This window comes from Adiantum capillus-veneris, chromosome 6 (assembly GCF_014529385.1).
Source record: "Adiantum capillus-veneris isolate H3 chromosome 6, ASM1452938v2, whole genome shotgun sequence".
Classification (NCBI taxonomy): Eukaryota; Viridiplantae; Streptophyta; class Polypodiopsida; order Polypodiales; family Pteridaceae; genus Adiantum; species Adiantum capillus-veneris.
The window spans coordinates 103601424-103624810 of NC_140936.1; the positions used below are offsets into that span (position 1 = coordinate 103601424).

The 23387-nt window shown below is 46.5% G+C and overlaps 1 protein-coding gene across 1 annotated transcript in view; it reads right to left on the reverse strand.

Annotated features, from left to right (window-relative positions):
* The window catches only part of LOC147456010 (uncharacterized), a 90849-nt gene that overhangs the window by 10637 nt on the left and 56825 nt on the right, over nt 1-23387 (reverse strand). The window contains exons 2-3 of the mRNA XM_086514596.1: nt 20392-20499; nt 19893-20060 (exon numbers count right to left, since the gene is read on the reverse strand). Coding sequence (XP_086370722.1) covers nt 19893-20060; nt 20392-20499 — 276 coding nt within the window. The remainder of the gene's footprint in view (nt 1-19892; nt 20061-20391; nt 20500-23387) is intronic.

The following is a 23387-nucleotide window of genomic DNA, read 5'->3' on the forward strand; positions in this document are numbered from 1 at the left end:
CTTCTCAACCTTGAGCTTCCCTTCCTCCGCCGTAACTCCCACTCAATTCAAGGAATCCTTTCCTTGAGATAATTTAGCTACGAACAAACCTTGCTCTGATGCCCGTTGTTAGGAAATAAGACGTGGCTAAATAGATAATTGAGTAGATTACTTAATGGAGAGAGACAAATTTACATACACGAAATTATAGAGTAGAGAGAGAGAGTACACACGATATACGTGGTTCACCCAATGTGGGCTACGTCCACGGGAAAGCAGCCACTCAATGGCTTTAGCACTTCAAAAGAAGAAGTAGTTTACAAAGGGATTAAACCCTTGATAGAGCTCTCGCCTTGCTTCACTCTCACCACCTCACACTCACCTTGTTGCATCAACTTCACACTATGAAATGTATGTAGAAATGGCCTCCTTTTATAGGCCAAAAGAGCTGCCCTCTCTTATGAGAGACAGCCATGTGTAGCCGCCCTTGTGCGAATAAGTCTAAATCGGACTCTCCAATCCGCCCATGTGTGGCCGCCCTTGAGAAGACAAGTCTGCTTTTGAGTTCGGCCACCGGCCATTGACTTCCGGCCACCGGCCACCGGCCATTGACTTCAGACCACCGGCCATCAACCATTGACTACCGGCCACCGGCCAACCGACCGGTTGTTTTCCGACCACTTTTTGGCCGCCGTCCAGCCATAATATTCCGGTTGTCTGGGTGTGGTCTTAATGCAAGAAGGCCATGTCATTGCTTGCGAGAGCCGATTGTTCTCTAGGCCGAAGATGACAACACACATTTATGAGAAAGAGCTTTTGGGGGTTATCCATGCTCTTACTCAGTGGCGGGCATTACCGACTCAGAGCGGATTTTACTGTCTTTACAGACCATCAGAGTTTGCGCTACTTCTTGTCACAAAAGCAGCTTTCGGAAAAGCAGATGCGGTGGGCGAACATCTTGTCACAGTTTCACTTCCAGATTGTCCATGTGCAGGGACAGAAGAATGTGGTGGCAGATGCTTTGTCTCGGAAGCCGTTGGTTCTGGCTATTTCCACGATACATCATGGGAGCTTCGAGGATATGGTCGACCAGTATGCCACATATACAGATTTTGCAGATATTTTCACACAGATACGAGATGGGGAGACAGTAGCAAGATACTCCATTCGGGAAGGCTACTTGATGAGAAAAACCATATTGTGCGTTACACAATTGTTGAGGGAAAAGGTTATGACTGAATGTCTCAGATCTGATAATGGAGGAGAGTATGTATGTGCTGAATTTAAGCGTTTTTGTGATGAAAATGGGATTAAAAGGGAGTTGACATCCCCTTATAATCCGTCTTCTAATGGTGTTGCTGAGAGGTATAATCGTACTTTATGCGAGAGAGTGCGTTGCATGTTGTCCACCGCTAATCGTTTCCAAGAGTTTTGGGGGCAGGCATTGAAAATTGCAGTTCATATTTGCAATCACTCTCCTAATAGTACGTTGGAAAATGACATTCCAGAGGAGGTTTGGTTTGGCAAACCTGCCTCTTATGATCATTTGAGAGTATTTGGCTGGGAAGCTTTTGTTCATGTACGCAATGACTTGAGAATAAAGCTTGATATGAAGTCCATTGAAGGAGTCTTCCTGTGTTATGGGGAAGAAGGGGAAATGGGCTATATAATGTGGTTACCACAGTTTAAAAAGGTAATACGCAGCCGAGATGCAGTGTTCAATGAGGCGAAATTGCTTAAGAATGCTACAAAATCTGATGCTAACAAGAAAACAGTCAGATTTCAGCCTTCCGTGCCACCCATTGATGTTGAAAAAGAGCCTCATGATGCATTACTACAAGCTGAAATTGATAATCAGCCGGTTAACCTTGAGCCAGAAGAGGTAGGACATGATTTTGATGCCTCTAATGAGGATGGAAAACCACCTGAATTGGCTGAAAATGATTTTCAGCAGCATGATAGAACTGAAAATGAGTTGCCTTATGATGTAGAACCGTTGCCTAAGAATGTAGATCATTGGGTACGCAAGTCAACTCGTTTGAGAAGGCAACTCCAGAGATTTAATCCCTCTTTGGATCATGTAATGTTGACAGATGAGGGTGAACCTCTTACATATAAAGAGGCCAAATCATGTGAGTCAAGCAGTAAGTGGGAGCTTGCAATGCAAGAGGAAATGAAATCCTTGTATGGCAAATGATACTTGGGATCTTGTGCCATTGCCTAAAGGGAGAAAGGCTCTTTCTAACAAATGGGTGTACAAGATTAAGATTGTGGATGAAAAACGCAAGTACAAGGCAAGATTGGTTGCAAAAGGATATGCACAGAAAGAAGGAATTGATTTTCAAGAAATCTTTTCCTCTGTTGTAAAGCTTACAACTTTACGAGTCCTTTTTGCTCTCTTTGCAGTGCTTGATTTGGAATTGAATCAAATGGATATAAAAACATCGTTTTTGCATGGTGACATTGAAGAGGACATATACATGAAACAACCTGAAGGTTTTGTAGTTCCTACGCGTGAGGAACTTGTATGCAAACTGAAAAGGACTCTGTATGGTTTTAAACAATCATCACGACAGTGGTATAAGAAGTTTGACACTTTTATGCTGTCTCAAGGCTTTAAACGCAACCATGCAAATCATTGTTTGTATTTGAAAAGGGATGAAGATGGTAGTCCCATCATATTTGTTCTCTATGTTGATGACATGCTGCTTGCCGGGAAACATAAGACTAGTCTTGATGCTCTGAAACGAAAGCTAAATTCAGTATTTGCTATGAAGGATTTGGGTGATGCAGAGCATATTTTGGGCATGCGTATTAAAAGAGATAGAGAGCTGAAATTGCTGTTTTTATCTCAAGAAAGGTACATTGCAAAAGTACTTGACAGGTTTAATATGGCTGATGCTAAGCCTCTTGGAGTACCTTTACCTCCATACACTAAGCTTAGCAAAGCAGATTGCCCAAAGGATGAGGTGGCATTGAAAGCAATAAAGGGAATCCCATATGCATCAGGTTGTGGTTCTCTTATGTATGCTATGGTTGCCACTCGTCCCGACATTGCTTATGCAGTGGGAGTTGTTACTCGATACATGTCGAATCCTGGCAAAGAGCATTGGGAAGCTGTCAAATGCATTTTGAGATTTTGAAAGGTACACAATCAAAGTGTATTTGTTATGGAAAAAGTAACTTAAAGTTGCAGGGATATTGTGATGCAGACATGTCAGGTGACATGGATACCAAGAAATCTACCAGTGGATATGTATTTTCCATTGCTGGTGGTGCAGTCTCTTGGTGTTCTAGGTTGTAAAAAATTGTGGCATTGAGTACTACTGATGCGGTTTATATGTCAGCCACAGAGGCTTCAAAGGATGCCACTTGGTTGGACAGACTTGCAAAAGAACTTGGCATGCCTGCTCATACACTCGTGTTGGGTTGTGAGAGCCAGAGTGCTATCTATTTAGCCAAAAATGCCACGTTTCATGCGCGTACTAAACACATATATGTGCAGTACCACTTCATACGTCAGGTATTGGAGAATGATCTAGTCACCTTGACTTACGATCCATGCACAGGATAACCCTGCAGATGTTCTCACCAAGAGTCTTGCTAAGGCTCAACATGAGCATTGCATACAGCTAGTGGGAGTTGGTTAACTTAAAGGCGTCATTTATGCCTTTAAGTGGGAGGTTGTTGGGTTAAAGGCCTAAATAACCCCTTATTGCACATTTTTATACTTTGTCCAGGTTCACATTGATCCTGGACACATTTTTTTATAGTCGCTTATAATAAAAGTGGGAAAACCCAAAACTCACTTATTGAGTTTTCACCAAAAACGTGAGCTCTCTCTCTCTTCTTGCTTCGATCTCTAGCGCTAGCTCTCTGCTGCTCTGTGCCTCCTTCTTCTTGCCCCAATCCTGCACTACATCGCCACGCGCACCTATCGGTACCTTTTGCTTCGCGCTTTCATGCTCAACCTGTTGCTTGAAGGTAGCTTTCTTAAAGGAAGAGGCTGGTAGAAAGGTCCCAAAACCTTTGACGATAATGCAAAAGTGAAGACACGTTTGAATTTTAACCACTTTGTAGGTGCTTCCTTGCGCAAAAGCAAGGTCGACCACTAAGTATGGGCATTCTCTTTTAAATCAGATGACGCTCTTCGTACTTTAGGATGTTTGGAAAAACGTCCTTCTGAAAGACAATGCCAAATTGTTGTATAAAAGAAAGAGCTCTGTGGGTGTCCTTATAGCAGGAAAATGTGTCAAACTTGAGTGTTTGCCCACCCTCTTTAAATCCTCGATCTACCCGCCTTTCTTCTTGAGATGGTCAAACTCGTTAAGACGGTACCGATGTCTTTGCTTCTTTCCAAACATTGACTCGTCTCAATCAGAACCGTCCGAGGACGAGGTGTCCTCGTAAAACAGTTTTCGATGCTTTTGATATCTCTTATGGGATCTTCTCTTCTTGGTTCGTTTGTTCTCCTTGCTCTTTTAAGTCTTTCTCCGCTTCCGGTCCTCCTCGTTCGAGTCGGAGGAAGAGGAACGCTCGAAGGTGAAGACAAACAAACTAGGGTCATCCGCAAAGCGTACACGCTTCTTGGATCTACTAGCTGTGTCGAACGTAGATTTTTGAACCAAGTAGCCGGGATAATCTGTTGCTCAACCCTTCTATTCGAAGCTTTCATTACTTTATTGGCGTGTTGCTCTATAGCGGTGTCAAATTCATCTTGTGAGTACAGTTTTTGCTAGTCCGCACTGCGACTTTGCTTTCTGTTTCATTGAGGACTTGAGAGGTAAGTGAATGCCAGCCACGAATGAATCTTGTCAAGTTGGTGATTCTTCAGAAACTTTTCATAATGTGGATCCTTGGCATACTTGAGCATCTCGTTGGCGCAGGTGTCAACCTGTAGTTGACGATGGAATCCCATCCTGTCGAGGTCACTCGGTGGAAGAGGGCCACACTCTAATCCTGATTCCTTGAAAAGAGGGCGACTTTGACTAGAACCTCCGTTGGTTCTTCACTTGTGCGAGTATAGATGGAACAAGATTCTCCCTGGCACATTCACAATCGAAATCCATGCATGTTGCAAAAAAAGGGATCGGCGCCTTCGTAGAAGAATCAACTGAGCTCTGATACCACTATGATAGAATTGGACACTCCAAGCACAATATATACTGCAACACACGTGAGAGAGAGAGAGAGAGAGAGAGAGAGAGAGAGAGGAGAAGAAGAAGAAGAGTATTTTAACGTCGTAGGAAACTATCCCAAGAGACCTTAAAGATCTATCCGACGAGGAGAGTTGGAACTCAAGACTTGTTATTCAAGAGGGAAATGGCATAACCAATCTACCACACTTGGGTGATAAAAAAGGTTATACCATTTTCCTCTTTTTATTAGCGCGCACACACACCCGTGAAGAAGAGTATTTTAACGTCGCAAGAAACTATCCTAAAGATCTATCCGACGAGGAGAGTTGAACTCAAGACTTGTTATTCAAGAGGGAAATGGCATAACCAATCTACAACACTTGGGTAATAGAAAGGTTATACCATTTTCTCTTTTTGATAGCACAACCCCCCCCCCCCCCCCCCCCCCCCCCCATACACACACACCCGAGAAGAAGAGTATTTTAACGTTGTAGAAAACTATCCCAAGAGGCCTAAAAGATCTATTCGACGAGGAGAGTTGAACTCAAGACTTGTTATTCAAGAGGGAAATAACATAACCAATCTACCACACCTGGGTGATAGAAAGGTTATACCATTTTCTCTTTTTAATAGCACACACCGCCCCCCCTCCCCTCCCAACACACACACACACACACCCGAGAAGAAGAGTATTTTAACGTCATAGGAAACTATCCCAAGAGACCTAAAAGATCTATTCAACGAGGAGAGTTGAACTCAAGATCTGTTATTCAAGAGGGAAATAACATAACCAATCTACCACACTTGGATGATAGAAAGGTTATACCATTTTCCTCTTTTTATTAGCACACACACACCCGAGAGAGAGAGAGAGAGAGAGAGAGAGAGAGAGAAATGAAATGAAATGATATATTAACGTCTACAAGAGGCCAAAATGACCTATGAGACCAATTGATTACAATGATGAGTCTAGTACCAAGTCTGGGTACAAACAAGAAAACTACAAACAAAGAACTGATAGGAGTGCTACCGACTCCTATGGGTGGCTGGTAGGCTGAGCAATGGTATCATGCCATAAAGGTACAAAGTGGGGATAAGTGTCACCATGATACAATATAGTAGTAGCATGAAGCCTATCTCGATCAACATTCTGGGTGTCGTGCTAGAATCCTGTGGATCCTCTGCCGCAATCTCCGCCGGTGCTGCGTGGCTCCCCTCCTCAGTCGCGGTCGTCTCGATCTCCCTAAATCTATAGCTCGATCAATGAGAGTACCGCTGATGTGTGTATGGGTGGGAACCGAGCTCTCTGGTGGTGGTGTCCCCTCTGACTCTGTGGTACTCAGACTGAAGAAATCTGAGATGCGTCTCTGGGACTGTCTCTGTCTTTGCCCATTCAATAGAGCGTCTCTATGTCTCTGAATCTCAAGTAGGAATAATCCGAGACATCTTTGATCCTGATATCTCATGACTCTGTCTAACGAGTCAAAACCATCTCTGAATAGACAATGAAAGCGTCCCCGTATCTCATAGTAGACTGTGCAGCGACATATGTAGTGAAACTCTGTCTCTAGCTCTGCATGGCATAACTGACATATCCTACTGTCTGCTGGTATGCCTCTGAATCTACCTGTCTCAATCCCAAGCTGGTGTGAAGATGTGTGAATCTGGCCAATAGCACATCGTAACCTATGAGATAGATGTGTGTCCATGTAACTGGGCCGTGTGACAAATCCGTCTGTCGTGAGTTGAAGAAGATGTTCTCTATAGAAAACCCTCTTCGTACCCAACTCCCGTGATGGTTCTATCCATGTCCTCTTGCTATCAAGCTGGATAAGATCCTGCCGAATGAGTCTAGTAGTCTCCATCCGTGTAAGAGCCATGGATGGTGCATCAAGAGAATACTGGAAAGGGGGCAGCCTGTCCATGCTGAAACCATGCCTCTGAAACCATGAGCTCATCTGTGCATACCAACATGATGTATCTCCTGTAATGCCAGCTGTCTGGATGACTCGAGAGCAAGCCTGGCATACCTGTCCCTGGTGGTGTCCCATAAGCTGTGTACAAATGATACTGATCTGGTGAGTGCCTCAACCTCCATAGGTGGGGCAACCAGCTCCGCTCGTATGATGTCATGTGGGATTGAGGCCTTGGCTCTAATCAGCCTAGAAATCATAGATATCAGGGGTCTCTCCATATTAGTCCATCCAGCACTGTCAATAGACGGTCCCCAAACCTGAACCGCGTAGTGCATAACTGAAGCGACCAAAGTATCGAAAAGCCAGAGCTTTGTTCGAGGTTCCTGGAATTGAACTTGCAAACATTTTACTTTTTACTTTTTTGGGCTAGAGCCGGCAAGCCAGCAAGGAACTGCCTTTGCTTCGCGTGCACGCAAAGGAGTCAAAGACAGATTACCTTGCGGACTTGCCGACAAAGGGAAAAGCGCCTCCATGCCGTATCGTAGCATGTCAACGGGGAATGGAAGCAAGTTTCCCCCTCGGGGGAGTAAAAAGTCTTTTCATGCCATGTTAGTCAGTCCATGTTCCCTTGTTAGTCACGCCACCCGAGGGTAACGTCGGGAAATCACCAAACGAACAAATCCTCTCTAAACCACCTAGGGCTGCGTAGGCACGAGTCAATCTAGTGTCTGCTGCCACTTTCAGTGTGAACCTCGGTCCACTAAAGACCACCCCAAGATATGTGTATGCATCAGTGTACTCCATACTGTCCTGTCCATATGTGAAAGTAGGTGCTGATCTTCTAACCCACTGTGGCGTGGTATTAAATACCATGACCTTGGTTTTACCAAGGTTGACAGACAATCCACTATCCTCTGCAAAACTATGCAATGCGTCCAAATGTCTCTGCATACCCTCTGGCGAGTCTGATATCAACACGATATCGTCAGCATACAATAAAAGAGGGATCCATGTCCCTGCAAGCTGAGCACCTCTATCTCCTCCTCTGTCAATATAATCAAAGACCCCATCAACATACATACCAAATAAAGTAGAGGACAGTGGGCATCCCTGTTTCACTCCGATGGTGGAGTGAACTATGTCGGATATCCCCTCTGATGTGCGTACATGACCCATCACTGAACTGTACAATGCCATGATCCCCCACATCAGCTCTGTGGGTACCCCCAATTCCATAAGCCGGTGCATCAATCTGGCCCTCGGCACTGTGTCAAAGGCTTTGCGAAAATCCACAAAGCTGCAGTATATCCGTCTACCATGTGCTCGACCCTCCTCAATGATAGCTCTGAGTGTAAAGACATGATCTAGTGTGGAGAAACCCCTTCTGAAACCAGCCGCCCAAGTGCTCGTATGCCCATAATCTCTGCCCAACTGCTCAGCCTATGCTCAAGGATGGATGCATATAACCGTGCCAATGTGTGTCCTACCATGATAGTACGGTAATTCCCCGGCACTGTGGGGTCACCTGTCTTGAAGATAGGTACAATAGTAGATAATCTCCAAGACTCAGGGAAACCCTCACACATGACACGGTTGAATAGCCGTGCAAGCATCTCTGCCAACAAATCCCCAGCATGTATAATGTGCTCTGCTACCAAACCCTCATGATCCTGTGCCCGTCTGGTCTTCATCCTGTCAATGGCCTCCTTTACCATCTCAGTGGTAAAGAAGGTGCTCATAGCCGGACATGGCTGTGGTGGGTCTGGTAGTGGTGGTTGTCCAGGTACAGTGTATAAAGATGTTGCATACTGCCCCCATATCTCTGTAGAAGTAATCACTGGTGGGGGAGACTTCTCATGGAATAGACGCCAAGCCTCTCCTGAATCTCTACTAAGGAAGAGCTGATATAAATCTTGCTCCATCTGGACCAAGAAAGCTCGCTTCTTCCGTCGCACTAGTCGTGTAGCAATGCGAGACTGTCTATAGGTGATCACTCCCAATGTAAGGTCCCGCTGTATCTGAGCTCTCCTCTGTCGACACTCCTCATCATACCAGTTGTTCTGAGGCATGTGCCTAGAACGACGTCTCTGCCCAGGCTGAGTGTGTGGATATGCCTCTGTCGCTGCCCCATGTAATGTCACTGTCAGCATAGATGTGATCTCCTCCACTGTGTATACTGGCTCTGATGTGCATAAAAGCCTACATATCTCCTCTACATAGACTAAGTCAGTCTCTGGTGTAAAAGTATAGCGTGTATGTCCACCACCCCGTGAGGCCTGAGATGTATTGTACTCAAAGGAGACTGATAATGTTAAAAGTGCATGATCTACTGCTATCCCAACTGGCCTAGGCCCCACTGTGAAATCCTGAATGTGAGAGATAAAGCTCGGATGTGTCAGAACATAGTCTACAGTGCTGGACCCATGTCTATGTGGAAAACAAGTAAAACCTGTAGACAGTGGGAAAGTCGTTAAGCCATTCAGTATGGCTAAACTGTGAGTAGTCGTCATCTCTCTCAGGTATCTCCCATACTCTGTATGCTCTCTGTCGTGTGAGCATCTCTCAAGTCCCAACTCCTCTGGCTCTAGCTCTCTAAGCATCTCCTCTGATGTGTCATAGAAGACTGTCTGTGAGCTGCCTGTACGGGCATTGAAATCCCCCAGGAGTATGATGTCTCCATCTCTGGAGAACTCCCAGATAGCATCATCAAGTACAGAGTAAGGAGACTGTCCTCTGGGTGAAGCATATACTGAAGTGCTGGGAGGAAAATAGCATATGGCGATGTACAAGAAACGTCCAGTCTCTGCCCTCAGCCTCACCCACAAGTATCTGGCCTGATCATCTCTCCGAACTATGTGCAATAGTGGTTGGAGCTCCTCTCTGAAAAGAACTGCTACACCTCCTGATCCTCTAGTCCCATGCGCAGTTCTTGTGCATGTCCTACAAGCTGTCTCCCATCTGTATCCTGATATATGCGGCATCAACTGTCCTGGAGCCTCATGAGTCTCTGAGTAGAAAACAATGTCTCTGTCTCTGAAGCTATCCTCAAAGGCCCCCACATCAAGTCTATACGAACCATTACAGTTCCAAACTGCCATCCTGAGAGTGGTCCCATAGGTCTCGCACCGTCATGTAGAGCGGTGCTCTGTAATCACTACTCGTCCATTTCTGTAGAAAGCTAACTTCCCCTTGCTGCTATAATCTCTGGCATGACCTCTCTCATATGCGCAAGCTGTGAGAGCGTAAGATCATCTCCTAAAAAGATACCTGTTTTCTTGAGGGTTGACCTCTTCTTTAAAAAGTCTTTCTTTTCTTCCATGGAGGGAAAGCGCAAAATGAGAGCCCGTCCTTTTGAACTCTCCCCATTACCTTCACTCTTCTTGCCCACTCTCCAAGCTTGTGTGTGCGAGGGCTTCTCCACCCCCATCATGGACATGAGGCTCTTCACCTCTTGGTCCACCTTATCTGAATCTTTTAGGCCGGTCACTCTCACGTGTAGAGCGCGTACCCTTCTTCGTTGTTCCTCTTCTAGTGTTTTGTTGATGATGTCGGGTGTAGTCGGAATTTCCTTGCCCTTTCCCTTCTTGACAACTTCAATCCATTTTTCAGCCTCGTCCATTTTCTTTTGCTTTTTGGAGAGAACCTCCACCCATGAGGTCTTCATTTCTCCTTCCTCCTTTATTTCTTTGACTTGTGCTCGTATACTATTCAGCTCGTCAATCATTGATGGCTGAATTTCCCCATCTTCAAGGCGTCTTCCCTCTTTGGTTTCGTCAAGTTCCTCCCGAAGGGCTGAGATGCTACTTTTTAAAGCTTGAATTTCATCCCGGAACTCCTTGCGTTCTAGTTCCCTCGCCTGTTCCTCCCTCTTTTTCCATTCGAGAATTAAATTCTTCTCTTTCTTCCACTCATCCATGTGGGCTTTGCATTCTTTCAACTCCTTTTCAATGGCTGTCATCCTCTTGCTTGTGACCATGTAGTGCGCCGCCATTTGTCTTGCCTTATTTGTTTCACTTTCTGAGAGAGAGGAGAGAGCAACCTATACGCACCGCATTATGCATACATATGTTTCCACATTCAGCCTACATGGCATATATTTGCTTTCTGTATGTGTCAATTTGCAATTTCTGTGAGCTCTGCAGTTTCCAAATTCCTTGCAAATAAATCCCTGCAGGTCTGAAAATACAGGATTTTGAGAATGCGAAAATTCGGAAAATCCGGAAAGGCCGAGATTGAAAGTTCCTGTGGGAATTTCTCCTGTGTTTTGAACTTTTGCAATTTTGCCGTATGTACCTGCGGGCTGAAAATCTACGGGCTCGCTGTCACAGCAGCAGATAGGCGGGCTGAAAATCTACGGGCACGCTGTCACAGCAGCAAATGGGCGGGAGGTGGGGGGAGTTTGTGCGCGCTGTCACAGCAGCAGGTGGGCGGGGGGTGGGAGAAACTTGTGCGTGCTGTCACAGCAGCAAGTGGAGGGGGAGGATCCGCAGCGTGAGGGGACTGTTTTCGTGAATTACAACAGCAGGCGGGGGGGAGTGTATGCGCAGCGTGATGGGTGCAGCAGGCTACGTGGAGAGAGAGAGAGAGAGAGAGAGAGAGAGAGAGAGAGAGAGAGAGAGAGAGAAGAAGAAGAAGAAGAGTATTTTAACGTTGAAGGAAACTATCCCAAGAGAAATGAAATGATATATTAACGTCTTCAAAAGGCCAAAATGACCTATCAGACCATCAGATACAAAGTGGTGAATCTAATACAATGTCTGAAGTACAAGTACAAAAGGTACTGAAAGTAAAAATGAAAACTGAAAATGAAGTGTGAAATGTGAAATCTGAAAATGTAGAATAGGCCCTCAATGACAATCTGGGTGTCGTGCTAGAATGCCTCTGATCCTCTGCTGGAGTCTCCGTCGATGTAGTGTGCTCCTGTGTCTCGGTCATGGTCGTCTCGATCTCCCAAGCTCAATCGCCCTGTCAATGAGGGTGCCTCTCGTATGAATGCGGGTACAACCCTGTGCTGGTGGTTGGTCTCTTGGCTCCCTCGATCCAAAGAAGTCTGTGATGTGTCTCTGCAACTGTCGTACTCCATGTCTCCTCAACAGACTATCTCTATGTCGGTGTAGCTCAAGTAGATATAGGCCAAGGCATCTCTGATCCTGATACCTCATGACTCTATCTAGGGGTCCAAAACCCTCCCTGAATAAGCAATGGAAGCGCCCTCGTATCTCATAATACATAGTGCAGTGGCATATGTAGTGTAGCTCTGTCTCTAGCTCTCTACCACATAGTTGACATATCCTAGACTCCGGCGGTATCCCTCTGAATCTACCCGTCTCAGTCTCCAGCTGGTGTGAGGATGTGAGAATCTGACCAATAGCACATCGCAGACCATGAGACAAATGAGTGTCCATGTAGCTTGGACGAGTCACAAACCCATCTCCCGAAAGTTGGAGAAGGTGCTCTTTGTAGAAAGCCATCTTGGTGCCCAACTCTTGCATCGGTTCTACCCATGTCCTTCTGGTGTCCAACTGTATAAGATCCTGCCGAATGAGTCTAGTGATCTCCGTCCGTGTGACTGGTAGGGAGGGTGCATCCAGGGAATACCATGCCTCTGAAACCATGAGGTCATCTGCGCATACCAACATGATGCATCTCCCTGCATCGCTAACTGTCTAGAGGACTCAAGAGCCAATCTAGTATATCTGCCTCTATGTGTATCCCATAGACTGTGCATAAAGGACACTGATCTGGTAAGAGCCTCAATCTCTATAGGAGGGGCGGCTACCTCAGCTCGAATAATCGCAAGTGGTACGAAGGCCTTGGCTCTAATCATCCGGGATATCATAAATACCAAGGGTCTCTCCATGTTCCTCCAACTGTCCTGATTCACAGATGGTCCCCACACTTGGACCCCATAAAGCATAGCTGAAGCAACCAAAGTATCAAAGAGCCATAACTTTGTTCGTGGTTCTTGAAACTGAACCTGCGAACACATCCTCTCTAGCCCTCCCAATGCCGCATAGGCTCTGGACAGTCTAGTCTCTGCTGCTCTCCTCAGAGTAAACCTCGGTCCCGTGAATACCACCCCCAGATATGTATATTCATCTGTGTACTCCACAGTGTCTTGACCATATACGAATGCAGGTGCCGATCTCTTGACCCACTGTGGTGTGGTGTTAAACACCATAACCTTGGTTTTACCAAGGTTCACAGACAGTCCACTATCCTCTGCAAAGTTGTGCAATGCATCCAAATGTCTCTGCATGCCCTCTGGCGACTCTGATATCAACACAATGTCATCAGCATATAATAATAAAGGGATCCATGTCCCTGCTAGCTGAGCGCCTCTGTCACCCTCTCTGTCAATGTAGTCAGAGACCTCATCTACATACATACCAAAAAGTGTAGGGGACAAAGGACACCCTTGTTTCACTCCAATAGTGGAATGAACAATGTCAGAAATCCTCTCAAGAGTGCGTACCTGGCCAGTCACTGAGCCGTATAAAGCCATGATCCCCCATATGATCTCTGTGGGTACTCCCAACTTCAGTAGCCTGTGCATCAATCTGGCCCTCGGCACTGTGTCAAATGCTTTGCGGAAGTCCACAAAGCAGCAATACATCCGTCTCCCATGAGCCCGACCCTCCTCAATAATGGCTCTGAGTGTAAGAATATGGTCCAAAGTGGAGAAACCCCTCCTGAATCCAGCCTGTCCTGCTGCTCGTATGCCCTCATTTTCTGCCCATTTACTCAGTTGCTGTTCAAGAATGGATGCATACAACCGTGTCAATGTGTGCCCTATCATAATAGTACGGTAGTTCCCTGGCACTATGGGGTCTCCTGCCTTGAAGAGAGGTACAATAGTAGATGATCTCCAGGACTCGGGTAGTCCCTCACACATGACACGATTAAACAACCGTGCAAGAACCTCTGACAGTAAATCTCTAGCATGTATCAAGTGCTCTACCACCAAACCATCATGATCATATGCTCTCCTAGTCCTCATCCTATCAATGGCGTTTTTCACCATCTCAGTGGTAAAGAAGGTACTAGTGGCTGGACATGGCTCTAGAGGGTCTGGTAATGGTGGTTGCCCGAGTACTGTATATAATGATGCTGCATACTGACCCCAAGTCTCGGGAGAGGTAATCACTGGAGGAGGTGAGTGCTCACGGAAGAGACGCCAAGCCTCACCTGAATCTCGACTCAAAAAGAGCTGATACAAATCACGTTCCATCTGGGCTAAAAAGGCCCGCTTCTTCCGTCGCACTAAACGCCGAAGAGCATTCCGAGACTGTCTATATGTAATGACTCCAAGTATAAGCTCACTCTGAATCTGAACTCTCATCTCTCTGCATTCCTCATCATACCAACTATTCTGAGGCATGTTCCCAGAACATCTTCTCTGATCTGGTTGAGTGTGTGGGTATGCCTCTACTGCTGCCCCATGCAAGATCTCCGTCAATAAAGTGGTGATCTTCTCCACTGTATATACAGGCGTGGCTGCCCACATCCGTCTGTAAATCTCTTCCACATAAACTGAATGCGTCTCTGGTGTAAAAGTATACCGTGTGTGTGCAATCCTCCGTGGTGTCTGAGAGACACTATACTAGAAAGAGACTGAAAAAGTCAGGAGAGCATGGTCCACTGCTACTCCAACAGGCCTAGGGCCCACATTGAAATCCTGAATATTAGAGATGAAGCTCGGTGAAGTCATGACATAGTCTACTGTACTGGCCCCCTGTCTGTGTGGAAAGCATGTGAATCCCCCATACGAAGGAAAAATCTCTAGACCATTAAGTATGGCCAGACCATGCGTAGTCGCCATCTCTATGAGATATCTCCCATACTCTGTGTGCTCTCTATCCTGTGAGTGTCTGCCAAGCCCCATCTCCGATATATCCATCTCTCTAAGCATCTCCTCCGAGGTATCATAAAATACCGTTTGGGAGTTGGCCGTCCTGGCATTAAAGTCTCCCAAGAGAATGATATCTCCATCTCTAGAGAACTCCCATATGTCATCATCAAGTATAGAGAAAGGGGATTGCCCTCTAGGTGAGGTATAGACTGATGTGCTAGGGGGAAAGTAACATATAGCAATGTATAAGAATCTGCCTATCTCAACTCTCAGTCTCACCCACATGTATCTTGCCTGGTCATCTCTCCGGACAATCTGTAATAGCGGCTGCAACTCCTCCTTGAATAAAACTGCTACCCCTCCTGAACCTCGACTCCCATGCTGGGATCTAGCGTCTGGCCGACAAGCTGTCTCCCATAAATAACCAGTCACACTTGGCATCAACTGTCCAGATTTTTGATGTGTCTCTGAGTAAAAGACAATGTCTCTATCTCTGAAGCTATCCTCAAAGGCACCCACATCCAGCCTATATGATCCATTACAATTCCATGCCGCCATCCGGAGTGTGGTTCCATATGTCTCGCACCGTCATGCTGTGCGTTTTTCCAAAACCACTACTTTCCCTCCTCTATAAAAGGCAATTTTTCCCTTCTCCCTTGCTGCCTTGATCTCTGGGATCAACTCTTGCATATGTGCTATTTGTGCTAAAGTAAGGTCATCCCCCATAAATATTCCAGTTTTCTTAAGTGCCGGTCTCTTCTTCAAGAATTCCTTCCTTGTTTCCAAAGTCAGGAAACGCAAAATAAGTGCTTTCTCTTTGACGTTTCCCTTCTCATCCACTCCTTTCTTTCCTACTCTCCAAGCACCTGTGTGCATAGGTTCCGGGATGCCCATGCGCTGCAAAAGTTCCTTCACTTCGTCTTCTACATTTTCGGTGTCTTTGATACCAGTAATACGCACATGGAGGGCTCTAGTCCTCCTCTTCTGTTCCTCCTCAATGGTCATATTGATGATGGTAGAAGTCTGTGCGGCTTCTGGCATCCGGGCCTTCCCTTTCTTTGCACCTTCAATCCATTTTTCTGCTTCGTCAACTTTCTCCTGCGTTTTAAAAAGGCGCTCCGCCCATGAGGAAGCCTCTTTCAAGTTTTGTTCTTCCCCTTCGCGCAGAGTTTTCACCTGCTCCTTAATATCTTCGAGCTCCTTTAACATCGAGGGCTGATTTCCCCCTTCCGTTTTGGGCATAATTTTGCAAGCTGCAAGTTCCCCTTTAAGCTCTTCAATCACTGCATCTTTTTCCTTCATGCACTTTTCCACATTGGTTTTCCAAGATTGAAAGCTTGCAATTGCCTCATCCAACTTTTTCTGCATAATACATTCCATTACATTCACTTCTGGCCTCATTAGAGCCTGCATCTCCCCTTTCACAGATAGATACATCTCATCATGCCTATCAAGCATCGCTTTATCTAATTCTTTCCTCATATCTGCATACATAGAATTCTTATAACTATTTGCATTTGTGTACATCTCTTTCCTGATGTCATCTCCCATAAAGCTGAGCTGAGATTTAATCATTACTTGAACCCTCTCCATCATTAAATCATCTTGGACTCTGACGGTTTTCCCTGCCTTTAGTGAGCTTGGCGAGAGTATACTATCTCTGCCCCTCCACTTGAAAGTCGCTTTCATTTTTTGTGGGGTGGTGAAGCCACTTGCATCACCATCCTCAGCTGGTTGGTCCATCTGAGAGAGAAGAACAAAGACTCACCAGTAGAGGTCTCGCCTCCGCCCTGGTTGGCCTCGCCTTCGTCACCAAAGTCCTCGCCCTAGCCCTGGCAGGCTGGTCTCGTCTCGTCGCCCTTGGCTCTTCTCGCCCGCCATATAGCTTTTAGAGATGTTCAACAAATAACTTAGCTAGTTTCATGCATTTTCACATCCTCTCGAGTAGTTATGATTTTTTCCATTTTACTCAACCTATCCACCTACCCAAACTGAATCATTTTCTTTTATTTTAGGAAATCTTGTGAGATGAAATCCATGAAAATGCTTTTTCATTTCCCTTGAAAAATATCCCAAAGGATGGAGAAACCCTCCAACTTTAAGGCGTTCATGTTTATTGACCTGACGCTTTTGCATTGCATCATAAAGGTTTGAATGTTTTGGAACAAAATAGGCGAATAAATCTACCTCCTAACTAGTGCTCTCTATATCTTGAGATGATTTTATGAAGGATCAGGGCGCCCTTGGTAGGCAGCTCGCCCTCGTCCTTCAAAGGTCACGACCCTCGCCCTCGCCCTTGGCCGGCAACTCGTCCTCGCCCTTGGTAGGCTCCTCGTCGACCCAAGAGCTCGACCTCTTGACACAGGACCAGCAGCTTGCCCAGGCTTAGCAGCTCGCCCTTGATCAGGTCCAGCAGCTCGCCCCTCGCCCACCCAATCGAGCTCGTCTCTCGTCCAAAACCAGCAGTTCGCCCTCGCCCAAGACTCTCGTCCAGCAGAGAGAAAGCTCGCCTCTCGTCCCTCGTCCAGTAGGTTGGCAGCGCGAGAGAGAGAGAGAGAGAGAGAGAGAGAGAGAGTCGACAGGGCATGGCAAGGTTCCGCATCTAGATGCACGTCCCTAAGGACTGGCACCCCTTCTCGATATTTCTTTATTATTATGCTTCACAAGGTACAATGTCTGCGGGTCTTCCTCTTAGTGCTCCCAAGCCAAATCTCAAGAGAAGAGAGGCCCTAGGCACACTTATAAAGGTCCCTAGCCAAAAGCAGTTACATCAAAATCTTTGTTTCAAAAGCTGGCGCCCCAAAAGCCTTGAAACAATTCCGGAATCCATACCACTACCACGTCATCAACCAATGCAAATCGCGAAAATCCATACAATTGCCACATCATCAGCCACTACGCAATTTTGGGTCCTTGCTTTATTTTATAAGAATTTAGGCCCCTCGATCAAATGTTGTAAGTTAGTAGGATTAGGCTAGGCCATGCCGCATCATCGATTTGTGACACAACACACAAAAAACAAAAACGAAGCCAAAGAAAAGAAAGACAAGCACATTAATAAAAGGAAAACAGTAAAAAATTAAAAGTAAAAGCAAACCAAAAACACTGGTACGTGAAAAGACAAGGTTCACACACCCACATGCACACCCCACCAAAAGCAAGGCTCGAAGGTATGGAAACAAAAACGCACATCTACCAAGCTTCACTCACCCACAGGCCAAACCAAGACAATCAAACAGCAGCAACAACAAGGAAACAAACCCAAAAGCAAAAAACCGCAAATGGAAAAGTATCATGGTCGGCAACTGTGACACAATAGCATATGAGGCTACTTAATGCAAGCAGGTAGAACGCTGTCTCGCTGAAGTAGACGGTGGGGGCAGCTTTGTCAACGACAACTGAGGCAAATGCAGCAAGCAATCACCAGCCTGGCAAGGAAAAAGGTGCAAACCAAGGGCATCGCCAAAGCACCTCACCCCTCCACAAATTCCATCTCTGCAAGACTACACAAGAAAGCCAACCGGGTATTGAAACCCTAATTGACAAACCACCAGGAGCAAAGGATGAATTTGACGGGAGGGTAGAGCAGTGGCCAGAGAGGAAGAAGCGACCTCAACAAATACTGCATCGGTACGAGGCTCGAAAGTCAAATTCTTGTAGTACCCGAGGCTATCATGAAGAGATAGACAACCGAAAACAAAGGCGGTACGAGGTGGGCAACAAAGCACCGCACCGGAGCTGACAAGGAGCTATCATTCAGAAAAGCAAGTAGTCCACTTGCTTAAGGTGGCTCCTGAAGACCATTGCTGGAAAAGGTACTTCTCGGAGGTAATGTAGGAGGCTTTGACACAGCAGCTAGGTGGAAACCGGCTAAAGAAGCTTGGTAGAGAGAGCTGAGATGAGCGCAACAGGCCAACCCCGAACAAACAAACCGTGAACAAGCAAGAACCAAAACCAAAACCCCAAACAAACAACCCAAGCCAACCAAAAGAAGGGAAGCAAAAACAATAGAAACAAAAAACGAAAAACAAACCTTAAGGACAAGCTTCCCTACACACACACTACCACACACACACACACACACACTCTCTCAAGCAAACCTTAAGACAAACACGCACGCACACACACACACTCTCTAAAGGCAAGTTTCCATGCACACACTCAAACCCACTCATGCCGGAAGCAAATCATAAGAGGGACACACATACACACGCCAACACAAACGCAAAAGCAAAAGCAAAGAAGAACCAAAAAGGCAGACCAAACCTGAAACTGGTAGGATACCGACGAACCAGCGCAACCAGCATAGGGAGAAATGCCCAAACAAGTGCCAAAGAGTCTGCAGCACCAAGAGGGCAAGCTGGTCAGGGAGCAAAGGCACGAAGCAACCTTCTCCAGGCAGAGACAGTTGTCTTGACCGGCTCCGTGTTGAAGGAGGTTGGGCAGTAGCTTGAGAATCAGGTAGGAAGATAGAAGGCGAATCTATGGAGAGGCCAATGGCGGCGCTGCAGGTCAAGGCTGTCGCATATCTGGCACTGCAAAGAATTCTTTCTGCGATAGAGTTGAGGGGCATCCGCAAGGAAAAGGGGAAAGCCAGATCTTGGAAGAAGTAAGGGCAGATGGTAAGGAGAGGGCATGAGAGGAGGCTGATCGTAGGGGCAGGGGCACGAGGAGGGTGGGGGCAGAAGATAACGGCAGGGCACCAGGAGGGCCGGGCGAGTGGGAGGGGCAGAGGCAGGCTAAGGCAGCAGCGCCCACAGGATGTCCAGCGTGGGCAGATCGCGAAGCGGCAGCAGTCGAGCATAGGGTTTCCTGCTCTCTCTCTCTCTCTCTCTCTCTCTCTCTCTCTCTCTCTCTCTCTCTCTCTCTCTCTCTCTCCAAAAAAAAGAAAACAAAAACAAAAACAAAACAAAAAAATAACAGCTTTTGACTTTCTGAGAATGAAATTTTTGCAATTGAATGGCCTGAAAATGTCTTAACATTTTTAGTCACAAGTAGATGACTTACTCCTGTGGCAGCCCATCCACTGCGAAAGGAGAACTCGCATGGCTCTATGCCTCTGCAATCAAAACACATTAGGGGAACGTACTTTCCAGCTTCACTATCTTCAAGAGTATATGGCCTTCCCTTGCCTTCCATCATTGTAACTGAGCCTTCCCTGCTACAAAATTTGCACTGTGCCAGCAGGAAATGGAGGTAGTCAATGACAACGTGAGAAAAACTCCATATGATTCATTTCTCAACAACCCAGATAAAGACTGGTGATGTTCACAGCCATGCATAATTGCAAATAATTCTTGTACAGTGCACGCCTATGATAACTAAACGAAGCAAAAAGCAGCACATGTTGAATTGTGTTATGCATACAAATACATATGCATGTAGCCATGCACGCGCTACAATCCATCATTCATGTACGCAATCATTATATATGCAGAAAATTGTACATATGAAGTAGGCAAAGCATGTAAGCAAATAAAACAACGAATCCTGAAGCAGAAAGTACCCGTTGGACTAGGTGAGCTTTGCCGCGGCTATTAGGCAGATAGAGCAATTCCGAAAAGACTACACAAGAGTACTTTTCAGTAATTTCCCCACAATTGTTACACTTCACCTGTAGCATGAAAATAACCTCTCTCTCTCTCTCTCTCTCTCTCTCTCTCTCTCTCTCTCTCTCTCTCTCTTTTTTTTTTGGAAAAATCAGGGCTGTATATTACTGAGTACAATATAATCCCCAGCGGATGCCAAAATAGCCTATCACGTGGGGTGTACAAGCGGAATGTAAGGTTGAGAGCCACTATAGTGACAACTCAACTAGAACAATCTCATGGTGGTCTGTATGATGAGTGGAGGAGAAACCACCGAGGAGGTGCATAATGCCATGTAATCTGTCCACCTGTAAGTGTGAAGAAGAGTGGAGATCGGGCCCAACGCCGAAGGAAGTCAAATCGACGAGCCTCGGCTGCTCTAGATGTACCTGAGGAAGAATCCCATTGCCAAATGAGGGTGTGAATGATGTCCAGCCAAATGGCAGTGAGGGTATCCGGAAGGAGCTGTGGAGCCGCACTGAGAACGTGAAGACAACGAGCTCTCCAAACATTCCAGAGTGCAATGCTAGTGATGACTGAGAAGATTTCATCACATGTCTGAGGATCCCCCTGCCAAGCAATCTGTGGTAACATAGCCAAAGTCCCTCGCCGGTAACCAATCGAGGTAAGCATAAGAGCTGGATCTGTGTCTGAGCCCTCGTAGAAAAGATGCGGTCCGGGCATCGGCATCAACTAGGAGACAGATCCCCAAGTGAGAAATCCATGCTGAACACCAGCTCTGCTAAGTAAAAAGCAAACTGCTAGCCACACTACATGAGAAGACGAGCATGACCAAAGACAGTGTGCAGGTGACTCAGGTAGGCGCAAAGAACAGCGAGTATCATGACCCATAGAAGCTAACCAAGTCCCAACTGGAAGTCCTGCATGTGCAATCATCCACAGGAAAAAAGAAATACGACGAGCCACATGTAAATCCCAGATGGCTGACCAAAACTGTTGTAGATAGGCATGGGAGAGACCTGAATGTAACCAGAAATGCATACGAGTGGGCTGCTCTGGGTGCTGTCTCATCAATGCGAATCTTCCAATTCTAACTGTGTACTCAAAGAATGATACATGTGCACCGGTGGGGTTGGAGTGAGGCCAATGCCACTCACCTGGGTCCCAATAAAGCTGAGATAGGGCACGACCCTCCCACACCCAAAGCCTCCAAAGTGCAGCATCAGCGGAAGCGAAACGGGGGTCAACACAACGACGCTTTCCGCGGGAGCCAACTACTCGTATGGCCTCCCATCGAGCGCCGGGGTAGACAAGGTGCGGAGAGCTAGTAGCATATGTCAATCTAGCATGCATCCCCGGAGAGTAGTCAGAATCAACTGTGAACAGCATGGTGTCTAAACGAACTAATAAAAGAGTGCTCTGAGCAAAGAGGCCTTCCCAGCCACAATGTGGAGGCATCTGAACCGTGCCTCGCATGACTGCGTCCCATTGTGAAGGAATGGCAGAGTCAATCTCAAGCAGTCTGTCTGTTACCCCGCGACCAATGTCATAATGTTCTGCCACAAAATCTGCATCCAGCATACGTGTCTCATGAAACAACCGCATAGAGGCAGTAGGGCCAGTGTCCCAAGCAGCCCAATCAATGTGAGTCCTCTCTCCAAGCTGACGGGGTGGATTAACCGAAGAATCAAGAGCTGCATCATTCCAAATGAGAGGCTTGCGCTCAATCTCCTCACGGCATGAGGGAGGTGAGCGCATGATAGCTCGTCGCATGGATACCCAAATCTGAAGGAGCGATCGGATGAAGGGTGAGAGAGTGCTGGTGCACAAGGGGGCATCCGTAAAGAGAAAACGATACCCTGTTTGCCAAGTATGGCCATCTCTAGTGCCGAGGCGTGGAGTCGCTGTGGAAAGAGCGGCCTGAAGAAGCATCTTCCAAGGTTCTTGGCCGGGAAAAAGACCCCGAACAATAAGCTTGGTAAGAAGGGCGCGGCTCTGTAATTCTGGATCAATAATGCCAAGGCCACCCACTGACCTAGGACGAATAATCGTGGACCAGCGAACTCGAGCACGAGTATCATTAGTCCCATCTGTGCCACTCCATAAAAAGTTCCGCACGAGTCTGCAGAGTTGAGCTATCACACCAGAATGTAGCATCCAACAGGAGGCCGTATACCATACTGTAGCCAGAATGACCTGGTTGGCGACCAATGCACGGCTAGCCAACGACAGATGACGCGAAGACCAATGACATAGCTTCCTGCGAATAGACTGTAGTACGGGTGCAAACTGCTGCTGTGAGGAAACGTCAAATCCAATCTGGAAGCCCAGATATCTGCATGTCTGGCCTGGCTGTAGCCATGTGAAACCATCAGTTACCCCCCAAGTAGGTATGTCATCACTACCAACCAGTAACCCGTAGGATTTATGCCAGTTAATGCGTGCACCACTGGCAATGCAAAAAACCTCCAGGGCTCCCCGCATGGCATCAAGAGCTGCTAGCAAATAGCGCAACATCAGCATAGTGTCATCAGCAAACTCCTCATCGATAAGGTCCGGAGCTGAAGGTACTGGCATGGTCAAGCCACGGAATGCATGACTCTGAGCACGAAGAAAGTCGGACATAGTCTCGCCTACAAACAGATACAGATATGCTGCTAAAGGACATCCCTCACGGACAGATCGAGAGGGCTCAAAACTGCGACTGACACGACCACCAATAGTAATAGCACTGCTGGCAGTCCTGAAGAGAGCGGAAATGCCTGAGATCCATCTCGAAGGGAAACCCATCCTGGCTAATGATCCTTCGAGAAACTCCCACTCAACACGATCGTATGCTTTCTCGAAGTCAAGGATGAAAAAAGCGAGGGGTTCAGAAGATGATCTGGCCCACTCTGCTGCCTCATAAAAAGTGAAGATATTATCCCGTATGCATCGATCCATGACAAAGCCT